At 40.5% G+C, this 13,447-nt stretch overlaps 1 protein-coding gene across 4 annotated transcripts in view; it reads right to left on the bottom strand.

The window, feature by feature from the left end:
* Positions 1-13,447, bottom strand: part of FNDC3A (fibronectin type III domain containing 3A) — a 108,886-nt gene that overhangs the window by 76,764 nt on the left and 18,675 nt on the right. Inside the window, exon 1 of one of the 4 annotated variants that reach the window (XM_072359814.1) lies at positions 1,264-1,580. The exons of the other annotated variants lie outside the window; for them this stretch is intronic. Coding sequence (XP_072215915.1) covers positions 1,264-1,275 — 12 coding nt within the window. The 5' untranslated portion in view covers positions 1,276-1,580. Of the gene's footprint in view, positions 1-1,263; positions 1,581-13,447 lie in introns of those variants that run through there. 4 annotated transcript variants of the gene reach the window in all.

The following is a 13,447-nucleotide window of genomic DNA, read 5'->3' as shown; positions in this document are numbered from 1 at the left end:
GAACTTACTTATTTTTCCAGAACAGGTGAAATTTGGGACAAGTTTTCTAACCAAGCTAAAAGCCTCTGGATATATCTAGCACGAGTGCTAACAGATCTGCTGTTAAATATATCACAGGAAAAAAAAAATCCAATCCTTCAGCACCAAAACTGACTGATATTCTTGAATACAAACCAAAATACTGAAATACGTTGAGAATGCAAGGAGAAAGTGGGGAAAAAGCTGGGATATAATAAACTAATTTCATTCGTTGCAAAAAACACATAAAATAGGAGTAACTAAGAATAGGTTACATATGTTATATTAGAAGTATTGTTACAGTATATTTCAATGAAATGTGTGGGAAGAATCTTCCCGTAGAACACAAAGGGTTACAAACTGAAGCACAATGGTACTGCTGTAAAGCAGAGTTCTGGTTTCCTCTCATGCTGTTTTGGAGGAGTGCATCTTTAGAGGATCTTCTCCCCCTCTCATCTCAATGAAGACTGGAAAACTAAACAGATAAAATGTCTCAAATTGCTTCCTTCCTGGACCTTGAGACCGTAACTTAAAAAGCACCAATCACAATCCATTTCTGTATTAGCAGAAATAACGCTCTTTTTTAAAGGGGGGTTATTAGGAAACTTAAAAGAGCTTCAAGGTTGATTTTTTTTTTCTTCCTTTTTTATCTGTGTTTAGCATTACGTGGATACAGCTGCTACTTCAGTAGCAAATGATTGTCGGTATATATCTGAAATAACAGAAAGATGGCAAAGAAATCATGTAATTCAACATGCTCGTAAGGTACAGAAATGGAAAAAAGAAAAGAAAGCAGTGGTTTGACTAAAAATACTGCAACTGAAATTAGCTCCATAGTACTGATGAGAAGTATTTTCAGCCACGAGGACACGGGTTAATTCGTCTTTGAACATTTCACAAATGTAGGAAAAAAACCTGTTGTTAATTCTCTTGGCCACCGTGACTTCAAAACGTTAGAAATCCCCAACTAAATCTGCTTATAGAGTGGTACAGCCACATCCATTGCAAGATGCATGCTGTACCTTTAAAAGCCTGTCTGCAACGAGATTAAAAAAGGGTGCATTTCTGGAAAAGGGTGAATATAACATAATACACAACTTCCAGGCAGAGCCACATTTCTGCTCCGTCATTGGGGTATTCAGAACAATCACAATTTTTTTCCACTAATTGCTCCAATCAAGATGTTAATTAGTGGCATGCTTAAATCTAGTATCCCATTTCAAAAGCCTTAGCGCTTTGACTTACTGTTGCTCGCATCCTTTTATTTCTCTCATTCAACTGGTGCTACCACAGTGACAAAGGCTGAAGGAGGATCCAACAGTCACCGCTCCAGATGCTTCAATCTGTTCCATTCACTCAATATGAGGCAATCTTCGGCGATGTGCTGAGCACTGGCCCCCCTCAGCAGGGCACCTTAACCTGACCGTCACGCCGGAGCATCTCCCTCTACCTTTCCCTAGAGCTGTGCATCCAAACAGCATGTGGAGGCAGGATGGGAAAGGTAGGATCAATTAACAATATAGTCGGCAATACCTACCTCAAGCCTTCCTTCCTATCAAATTAGCCAACGTACAGTGAGCTTCCTGCTGTACACGAATGTATCATGTCACCATAGCAACTAAATCAACAAATAGCTGCTGCAGCATCTGCTTCTGGATCATCTAACGTCAGTCAACAGAAGGCTCGGGTTTAAGAGAACAAAGCTTCCAAATATATTCCATTTTATAAGTGCGTTTTTAATTTAGCCTCCTGATTCCCAGATAGGATACACTAGGCAGGAATGAGCCAACTTCTGACTGTATCCTTGAATATATGATGCTGCTCATGACTCGTGTGCAAATAAGCCAGAATGGGGGGAGGGGAAGAGTAAAGAATACTTTAAAAAGAGGATTTAAACAAAATACAGCAAAGAAGTGATCGGTTGGATGTTAAATATAATTGTTCTTAAATACTTTTAAATACAGTTACTCCACACTGTGCATCTTTATTTGGTATGGTAGGTGGCATGAAAAGGAAAGAGAATGTTTCCCAGTTCTACTTTATAATTTACTATTTACATATATGCCTGTCTTAAGTAATGCAGTAACCAGAAATACCTTTCGTTAGGTATTAATATTAAAGACATTGCAGGAGATGAAGATTGTTTCCCTCTATTAGTCCTCAATGAAGAGTGGAACTAAACTGAAATCATCCAGTATTACTTTCTGACAATTTTAACATCTGCTGCCTTTAATCCCAACAATAGCAGGGGTCTGTTGGCATGCTCTTACTTGTAGAAAGACAGCTAGGTAGGGGAAAACACTCATCTCTCGCTCCCTGTGAGAATTTACTTCAAATACCACATACGGTATAAGCCTGCGCGCTTATGGTCGAAGTCTTGGCCCCTAAGCAGACGTGGCAGATAAAAGTGCATCTTAACAACCTGGTACCTGCAATGTGAGAATGTTAGATCACCGACTAGGCATTGCCTGAGCTGTAGAAAAGATTAAACATTTTTTGGACAGCATTGTCTGAACTTTCATATAAAGAGACTCAAGCCTACAGCTCAGTTAAAAGAAAAAATACTTTTCCAATAGCCTGATTTCAAATCACATTCCCCATGATTCATCAGCACAACATTTTTTACCAAGTAAAAGTTTTCTAGGTCAAGATAACAGCTCTCCATATCCAGCATCATTTTATTACTGAAAGTGTTTATGTTTAATTTTAAGAAGGGGCTGTTTTTTTCCCATCTGTGTATAGTCTTCTGTTACATGGAAAGTTGCAGCTACTTTGTCTCCCCAGAGCATGGTCCACTGAACAGGGAAAAGTAGATGCTGAGTCTGGATGACTCCAGTACAGCTCTGAAGCTGATGTACTGTGATTTGTAGGTTGCTGCCCCCCGTCCACATGGCCCTAAAAGCTACTGATCACAGAACACTGCAGGACTTCAGTGTTGTTATTCATGAGCTTCACAGGAACTGCCAGATGGAACCACAGCTGTGGTCCAGCTAAGGTGATGTCAGTCACAAATGTAGTACAACTCAGTTTTCCAAAATATCCTGTCCATATCATTACACTAACAAGGCTAGGGACTACTCTTTTCCAGAATGAGACCTGATAACATTTAGAAAACTGGTTAAATGGAAAAACACAAACAATCTATGTAATACATATGACTGACAACTATAAAATAGGAAGGGAAAAGGAAAAACCAATGAAGTGATATCAGTTATAAAAGATGGATTAAAACCGTGCCCAGGGCCTTTGGCAATTCAAAACAATTTAAGAATTTCATGCTTTTCAAGAACATCATTTCCAACTATAACCCTGTTTTAATGCCATCTTTCACAAGACTGCTCAAACTCCACTTCCCTTTAGATCTTCTCCTTCCCTACTTATGTTGGCTAATAATCAACAGAGTTCTGAAAACTTGGGGCTGATTTCTGTGCTAGGCCATATGAAATCATGGCAGGCTAAGCATACACGGCTGTGGTATCTATTCAGAAAAGTAAGGCTAGAATTTTCGTCTTCAATCTTGTTTTGTAGTATCAACTACAGAAAACTGTCTTTTCATCCTCATTTACAAACGTCTGATAGATACTGATCATCACCCAGGGGACGTTATCCAATGTTCTTAAAAATAGTTTTAAAATCTTACTATTTTCTACCATGTTCATCTGAGCAAATTACAATATATGGGTTTCATACAATTCCCTACCCTAGCATCTACTAATACTGATCGACAGCTTAGAGGGATCCAAACACTCTCACTATGTATGGAGATTAACACTTTCCTAATGAAAAAACAGAAACGATCCGAGTAGTAGAAGTTATTAGCAGATCTTCTTTTCCAGAAGTCAGAAAGAAATGCATACAGATTCACATGGATATTTAGAATCACAGAATGGCCTGGGTTGAAAAGGACCACAATGATCATGCAGTTACAACCCCCCCACTATGTGCAGGGTCGCCAACCACCAGACCAGGATGTCCAGAGCCACATCCAGCCTGGCCTTGAATGCCTCCAGGCATTCATAGAATTACTCAGGTTGGAAAAGACCTTGAAGATCATCAAGTCCAACCGCAGCCTAACCAGTAGCCTATCTCTTAAAAAACAACCACGAAACAACACCACAACAACAAACCTCTGCTAAATCATATCCCTGAGTACCACATCCAAACGGCTCTTAAACACATCCAGGGATGGCGATTCAACCACCTCCTTGGGGAGCCCATTCCAGTACCTAACCACCCTTTCTGTAAAGAAGTTCTTCCTAATATCCAACCTGAACTTGCCCTGGCGCAACTTGAGGCCATTTCCCCTCGTCCTGTCACAAGTCAGTAGTGAGAAGAGACCTGCCCCACTCTCACTGTAAGAACCTTTCAGGTACTGGAAGATGGCAATAAGGTCTCCCCTCAGCCTCCTCTTCCTCAGACTAAACAGCCCCAGCTTCCTTAGTCTCTCCTCATAGGGCTGATTCTCCAAGCCCTTAACGAGCCTCGCTGCCCTTCTCTGGACCTGCTCCAGTACCTCCATGTCCTTCTTGTGCTGAGGTGCTTCACCACCCTCTGTGTGAAAAACGTCCTCCTAATATCTAACCTAGACCTCCCCTATCTCAGTTTAAAACCATTCCCCGTTGTTCTATCACTATCCACCCTTGTAAACAGCCGTTCCCCCTCCAGTTTACACGCTCCCTTCAAGTACTGGAGGGCCACAATGAGGTCTCCCTGGAGCTTTCTCTTCTCCAAGCTAAACAAGCCCAGTTCCCTCAACCTTTCTTCATAGGAGAGGTGCTCCAGCCCTCTGATCATCTTAGTGTCCCTCCTCTGGACCCACTTCAAGAGCTCCACGTCCTTCCTGCATGGGGGGCCCCAGCCCTGGACTCAGTACTACAGATGGGGCCTCACAAGAGCTGAGTAGAGGGGTCAATCACCTCCCTCTCCCCACTGGCCACTCCTTTTTTAATGTAGCACAGAACACAGTCAGCCTTCTGGGCTGCAAGCACACACTGTTGGCTCATGTTCAGCTTCTCATCCACCACAACTACCAAGTCCTTCTCCACAGGGCTGCTCTCAAGGAGATCATCATACCTGGGATTGCCCTGACCCAAGTGCAGCACCCTGCATGTGGCCTTATTGAGCCTAATTAATTTACTTAGTATGCTTCAGTAACAATTTACATTGGGATTCAAAACAAAAAAAGGAGAATCAGATTTTTAAATGACAGCATGGCTTCTCCTTCACTTTCTTGAGGCTATCTTACCGAAATGCCAAACCTATGGGTATTTTCGGGGCTGACAGCAAGTAACTGCCATTTTTCTAAAATGCAGCTGACATAAAATCAGCAAGTACTTCACCTTTACCTACTGCTCTAACGTGTTGTCAGCACCACTGCATGCACTATGACCACTGACTACCCTAGAAGTAACTGGGCAAAGGAAGAGGTTGCTATATTAACTACTACTCAGTGGAGCTACCATTTGAAACTATACATTTCTTTGCTGCTTGGTGTAGTACAGGAGGTTGGAAAGATCTGCTAATTGGTGATCATTGCTTCTGGCATAAAGAGATTTTGTTTTTAAAACTCTTAATGTGCTTATATGTTTACCCCCCACACACCTCTTCCACATGAAGAACAGAGCTCTCCTGATATGAAAGATGAGCTGAAAGCTGATCACAGGATGAGAAAAAAAACCTAGATGGTTTGGAGAGCCAGAGCCTTGTTTTGTAAAAATAGAAGGTCTTCTAAGAAGAACCGGTAAAAAGAGAAATGTTAAAATCTGCATCTAATTTCACTGACAAACGCGCTCAAGATTTGTCAGTGTCTATGTACAGTGTCACTACGCTCCGTGTCTCACACTTTATTGCTGAGAAATATTTATTTCTTTTAATCTACTTTGTCTGTTTTGTCTCTTCTCTTCTGCACTGCACAGTTCTCACAGCCTGGCTGAGCAAAGTTTTATTTGTCTCATTTACAGCAAACCCAATCTGTTTCATTAGCATAGAAACAGGCTGTGGTTAGTAGAAAGTGCGCAGAAGATTTGCTACTTAAAGTAATCCCACTGTAATATCTTTAAACCACAAAACAAAAAGTAAGAGTAACAGAAGTATTTTGAAGGATCTGTAGAGTGCAACCAACAGACATTTGTGTTGCAAAGTTTTAAGCTAATCCTTGTTTATCAGGAATTAGAAGGAAATCGTTAGGAGCAGTCAATGAACTCTGGAACTTTCTGAAACATCTGGTCCGGGCCAGTAGTTACAAACACCAATCTCTACAAACAAAAAATAGAAGATGTGAACCAGATTATTCTTATTTCACCATGGTTTGATTTTTGAAGTCCTGTGAACTTGAATTTTACAACGCTAAGCAAACTGAAGGAAGGACAGAGCTCATACCACGCAGGAAAGTGGTAAGGGCTAAGCTTCCAGCTAATACGGCCAGTCCCCTTGATAGGCACCTTCCATACGTCAGCTTTATTTGAAGTAATCAGAAGCAGAATCAGGGAATGAACTTTCATTTAAGTGGTATCCAGACAGATTAAAAAGTAGAAGACTGGCAGATTAACTTTGGAAAATGAATTTAACAGAGATTCGCATCTGAAGTGAAAGGGACAAACAATTAACACTTCTGTTGTTCAAGAAACTACTAACATTTGGGTAGATGTTCAAACACTTGGAGAATCAAAAAGTTCATGGGTGTTAATAATCTCTGCACTTAGACTGCAAGCTACACCAGAAGTTACCACATAAAATACTCTATGTCGAATATGTGTTATTTGGTGTTCCACTTGGCAAAAAAGCTACTTTGGATGGCTGCCTAAACCTCTAGTCTCCCTCAATCAAGCTGTGAAGATCTTAATAAGCACTCATTTGAAACAAGCTAAGTTGACATACCACAGTCACAGCATTGCTAGTAGTTTACCTCCATAAAATGCCTAACGATACACTAAACAAGAACCCTACAAACATCTGTCAGTGGTTTATGGGCTGGTTCAGTCTATGGTGACTAGTGGGGCAGAGGGATTTCACAAAATCTAGCAGAAGAAACTCAGGAAAAAATAAAAATAAAATAAATATATACATATATATATATATATGCAAGCGATGATGCACATCAATGGCATTCTTCACCTAAAAGAATTTCTTTGTCAGTAATATATGGACATGTCTGAAATGACAACCAACCAGCCTGACATTCATGAGAAACAATATACAACATTATTAGTAGACAGGATTAACCTCTGGCCAAACACTTGAATACATTATTTCAGAAAGGTTATAATGCTACAATTGATTCTCCCTCTGTAGGCTGAGGCAGAGTTCTTTCAGCACTTACCCTGATCCCTTTCAGGTTTCTGCAGTACAAAAAGAGGATCCTGCAAATGGGAGACATGCTGCATACCTCACCCTACAGTCAAGAAGTTACTCCAACATCAGGTTACTGGTGGAGAACTTCGCCAAGTGCTTGGCTGTTGAGCTCATTCTGGCTGTGCAGTGCTCTGTAATTTATACTGGAGTTATTCCAAGGGATTAAATGATAAGAGAGAAGGTACTGCTGCCTTCTTTACGTTTTGACAAAGATTTAGAGTACAAAATTACTCAAACAAGAACTAGAAACTTGAATTAAAGTAAAAATGCCCTTTAAAAATGATCTCTCTTGTGCAATGCAACTATAAAATTAAGAGAAAAACGTAAATAAATACTATGAAAGAATCTAGGCATTCATCTTCTCAAGAGTTTATAAAACTTTATTATGTAGGCCATCAGTTTGCAAAGTATATGGACAAGAAGAGAGTTCCGTCATTTCCCAGCATTTCTTATGACAGCTCAGTTTGGTGACACAGGAATGTGTTAAAAGCCTACAGTATTAAAGACTGCTAGTTAAAGTAGAAATGTTAAATCCAGACTACAAAAGGAAGTGCCAAAGAACCGTATTCTGAAGTTATTAAAAAACACATTCACACATTTACAAATAGTATGGCATGGGTTTTCATAGCACTTCTGAAGTAGTCTCTTGCAGCCCCCCCTTCTTTTTATCTCCTGGAAGTTCTCCCTATACACCCAGAACAACGCAAATCTGAGTATCACTGGATGCCAAAACACTGCATGGACAACATGAAACAGCGTTAGGAGAGAAACTGAAGGCTCTGTCCTTAATTCAGTGAGGTTGGGAAGGCTCAGTCTGTACTGACTAAATGATGGAAACTACACATCTTTCCTACATGTTTTCTCCTTTTCTTTCAAAAAGAAAGGGAAAGAAATTAGAGCTAAAGGCCTTTTTTTTTCAGCTATGGTGCATAAACCAGAATCTACTTCTTCTCTAAGGACGTCATTTTGACTGCCCTATGAAATGTGTAATTCTGGAACACGCAAAGGCTCAGATGGACTTTGCCCAGTTATAAACTGAGAAACTTCCCAGTCACCACGAGAAACAGGCTTTAGCTAGTAAGGGATGTACTTCAGACATTGTGCTGGCAAAGAGTGTATCTTTCAGGTATTTTAAGAGTGAATTTCTGTCATTAAAGTAACTTTGTAATTGCAGTCACACTTTTGTTTTACAGAGAGATTACAGTAGCTACCTACTGAAGAACAGATGGAAGTACTGAGGACAACTCTGTAGGTTTTTGACTCTGACATTCAAATCCTGGCGTCCACTTAACATTAAATGTCCAGTGGAAGGAAGGAAGCAGTGACCATGCCTCAGCCTAAACAGGACACCCTGACAAATGTTGATGACAGAGGAACACAGACTCAGGAACTGGGAGCACTTGCAACAGAATGCAGAGAGGAACTGGGTTACCTCAATGCCTGTAGCCACAAGCAGTTTGCACCTACTTGTCTCATTAAATAAAGTACTTTATTTAACATAAGCACAGTAACCTTACTAAAACAAGACAGACATCAGCTTCCAAGATGTGCTTATTTCTCCCCATTGGCTGTAATTGCAACCTACAGTGACTAACACTTGACTTTAAATCAGATTTTCCCATACCACCCACATCTCTGAAACATCAGCTTCTAGAGGTTCATTCTATAGGGGGGAACCCTGTCACAACTATCCAGGGAGGAATCTAACTAGAGACTAAACCTGATCTAGGATTCACAGCAGGCAAATTAAATCAGATGTTTAGAAAGAAAGAGGAGGACTACTCAGAGAAGCCTTATGAAACTACTAAATCCCACGAGTCTTCCTACCGAATACAAGTAGAAAGGCTGAGAACTACATAGCCTTCATTCTCCTTTCTTTCTTTTTATTTCAGATGGTAAATACTAAAATATATTCAGATGCAAATATAAACTGTGCACTAAATCCAGTGCTGCTTTTTTCCTTTCCATCAAAGAGCAATACAATATTCATATGTAACTAAATATGAGGGTATTTTGGATTCTATCACTTTCTGCTGAGAACAAAGCCCTCTTCTTCAAATGTAAAGCAAGTTTCCAATGCATCTGCAATCAAAGATGCAGCTTAAATGCACAAGAGAAAATTGCTCTCAGAGGCAAAAAGCAGTCTCCATTTAACTTCACTCTTCCTGACCAAGAGAATATGAGTGATATAGAGATACAGAAAGGATTTAATAATCTTTGGGTATTAAAACTCACATCCTTACAGCCTTCTTAAAAAAAACTCGTAACCAACTTGTACAGAAAATATTTTTTTGCATATGAAATGTCCGAGACAAGTTCTTTTTTAATGTATTTTTCAGTGATGATTGCTACACAAAAGTACTAATAAACACTGCAGCTTGACAATCACCTTCTGTACAATGAAACTACAGTATTCTATGCAAAAGAGTGCTAGTGATTCCGGTGGACATAATTCTGTTGCATTTCAATGCTAAGAAGTCACTGAAGGATGGAAGAATAATTGTCAACTAAAACCAGCTTTAATGAGTCCCTGAAAAAGTCAGACATACACCCTAATCCAATAGAGCCAAAGGGGAAGTAAAAAATAAGACAGAAGCAGCCATGCACGTACTCTATGAAATCAAAACAAAGATAAAGGGAAGGAAAAGAGCACAATATGGAAAGCTGCGGGAACATTTATAACAGTGAATGTTTTTAAAACAACATTTTGCACAGATTTTTTTCTTAGAGGAAAAAGATCATGCAACATATGCAGTTCTAGGCTTGACTTCCAGCAGTGAGGCAAAGCCAAAGCAAGCTGGAACTTGATTACGTACCATACGCTTTTCAGAAACAGAAGCCTTAGATGTAAAACTGAGGCAAAGCATTTAGCAATCTGATTCAGATCTTTATTACCTTTCTGCTTTAACTCCGCCTATATAATCAGAAAGTCATAAAAAGGAATTTTTAGAAGTACTTCCTTTTATAGCTGTCTGTTGCACTGCTGACCAAAGACTATCAAAAGGTTAATGCCAACTTTAAGATCAAAAGTCTTAATACTCAAAAAAACCCACTTTAGAAATACTAACCTGTAGATTTAATGCTAAATATCTATTTCAATTAAGAGAATTTCCACTTAACCTCACATACTAAGTGTTGAGCACACATCCCATACATATTATACATAAATACCCAGGCTGGATGTAGCTCTGGGCAGCCTGGTCTGGTGGCTGGCAACTCTTCCCATAGCAGGGGGTTGAAACTAGATGATCTTTAATGTCCTTTTCAGCCCAGGCCACTCTGTGATTCTATGATTTGTTCTATTTTAAACTAAGCATCTAAGGCAAGTGACCAGCTTCACAACCTGCAGGTATGACTTTTTGGCTGTATCTCACTGAGAAATAAACTTGACTGAAAGTTCAAATACTTTGTGCCCCTTGAAGAAAAGGAAATGTTTAGGAAGGGGCTACTCAGAGTGCTGTCTACCTTCTTGGTAATGAACGGGACCAGGTTTAGATTGGGACGTCCCTCTGTGACTGAATGGCTTTAGTGGGAAGGTGCAAAGAGGGCCAGAGCTGGAAGGCTGCTGGAAACCTCTGTCAGCAATTTATTGTTTTGTCTTGGGTAGAGCACTGGGCACAGTAGGGACTGTCTGAAACAATTTAACTCCAATCTGCTATCAGGAAAACAATGTATCCGTTAAAGAAAAATTGAACTTTCCTCCACATTTTCCCCTGTGGTTAACTCATCCCCACCACAAAACCAGGACTATCCTTCACATCCAACCTCAGCAATAATCAGTAAAGCCTCACCGCAGTAGTCAGCTCCACATGAAAAACCCCAAACCACTTCTGTCCTCATACAATGCATTCTTAGAATCAGCAGGTTTTTCTCAGCTCCTCCGTACTTCATGCCTATCATTATCACGAAGACATAAGGAGTACGCCACCCATTCACACTAAAGACTCATGATAGAGTATAAAAGCAGTGCATAATAAAATGGGAGGAGCTAATGGGCTCTGCTTTTTCTTTTCCTCAGTTTTGTCCTGTGAAACTAATACCAGCTTCCGCGAAACTCATCTTGTGAATTGTTTTGTTTTAAAATACGATGGAAAGTTACAGCTTTAACCTGATCAAACACTTCTCTCCTGCATATGACCTTTCATCTTAACATGTTCAAATATTTGTACTACTGTTTCAAGTTTAAACTGCTAGCAGAACTTTAAGTACTTGAAATAGATCTTGAAGATACATACTGTTCTAGAAAAGTACTGAACGGTCTATATCTTTCCAGTAACTCATTTACAGCTCCTGCTGAGTCCAATCACATGGCCTTCAGCAAGGCTTGCTGCTGGGTTCTTGGCTACTTGGGTCACAACAACTCCATGAAATGGCACAGGCTTGAGAAAGAGATAAAGGGCCTGACAGAAAAGGACCTCAGGGTGCTCATCACAGCTGGTTGAACACGAGCTAGCAGAGCACTCAGAGGTGGTTGAGAAGGCCAATGGCATCTTGGCCTGCATTAGAACTAGCTCAGCCAAGAGAACCAGATGGTGAAGGGACTAGAAAGAGAGCAGCTGAGATAATTGTGGTTCTTTAGAGAAGAGAAAGCTGAGGGGAAACCTCATCTCTCTCTACAACTATCTGAAGTTTTAAGAAGGAGGGTGTCAGTCTGCCATTTCACCTTGTCCTGCTGTTATCCACCCTTTGAAAGAGTTGACTCCCCTCCCGTTTATAGGATCCCTTCGAGTACTGGAAGGATACAATGAGGTCACTCTGAAGCCTTCCCCAGGCTGAACAAGCCCAGTCCCCCAGCCTATTTTCACAGGGGAGGTGCTCCAGCTCTCTACTCATCTTTGTGGCCCTCCTCTGGACACTCTCCAACAGCTCCCTGTCTTTCTTGCATTGGGGGCCACAGACCCAGACACAGTACTCCAGATGGGGCCTCATGAGGGCAGAGTAGAGGGACAATCACTTCCCTGTCCCTTCCGACCACCCTCTTCTGATGGAGCCCAGGATACCATTTGCTTTCCAAGCTACAGGAGCACACTGCTGGCTCATGTAGAGTTTTTCACTCACCAGGCTCCCCAGATCTTTCTCTGCAGGGCTACTCTCAAAGACTGCTCCATCCAGTCTGCATACAAGATACCTGTAATTGTGCGAGTCTGTCTGCCTTTCCCATGGAAAATGCCAAGCCTTAATTTGGCAATCTTGACAAAGTAAATGGTGCCTTTAATTCCGGATTGCCCATGTTTTAGATACAGAGACCTTCTTCTCCTTAATGATGGCTTTTAAATCACCAGATATAAAAAGGGTTTCCCGTAAAATTTCTTGCCGCTGATAAAGCACATTTGCAAATTCCTCATGAGTCATGTATCAGGTGGAAAGGAAGGACAGAAAACAAGTCATGACTTTCACTAATCACTGTGGAACACAGAACAGTAGGCAATGTTAGTTAGCACAAAAGGAAGAAAAAAATAACTTCAATGATCACTGAAGGGCTTGATCAATGCTTGCTGAAAATGTATTTCTCCTTTTAATTGAAAATCACTAGCACTACTCGTTCCTCTTCAGAGGACAGTTCTATGAAGAAACTTCATTTTAAAAAAGGGACACCTACAGTATATATGATGTTTTACTCTTAGAATCAACAACTCCCACAACTTCCTTCTTTAATCAAATTATTTGCTTGTTTTCCAGATTTAGTCCTGCTCGGTAGAAGAATCAACATTTTAATGAAGAAGTATCCCCAAAAGAACATTTAGGCATATATCTGACTCAAAGTCCCACACCATTACAAAGGATGTTTGACAGCACAGTTTGCTAGTCTTATTTCTGGAGACGGCAAAAGCAGTTCTTCAGTCTCAACGACTTTTGTACAGTCATGGCAATTAGGGGATGTCCCCAGGGACTGGAAGAAAGCAAATGTCACTGCAATCTTCAAAAGGGGACCAAAGAAGAGGATTGAGGGAGCTCCGGGCTAGTAGACACCACACACTGAACCTTGGAAAGATGAGTGGGTAAATCCTCCCAGAACTTATTTCCAAAACACCTTGTGGATTTAAAAGAGAAAACTGACTGAGGGTAACCTTTATCAGTT

This window comes from Excalfactoria chinensis, chromosome 1 (assembly GCF_039878825.1).
Source record: "Excalfactoria chinensis isolate bCotChi1 chromosome 1, bCotChi1.hap2, whole genome shotgun sequence".
NCBI classification, from domain to species: domain Eukaryota; kingdom Metazoa; phylum Chordata; class Aves; order Galliformes; family Phasianidae; genus Excalfactoria; species Excalfactoria chinensis.
Note: the sequence above shows the minus strand (reverse complement) of the source record. Positions and strands in the feature narration are given on the sequence as shown.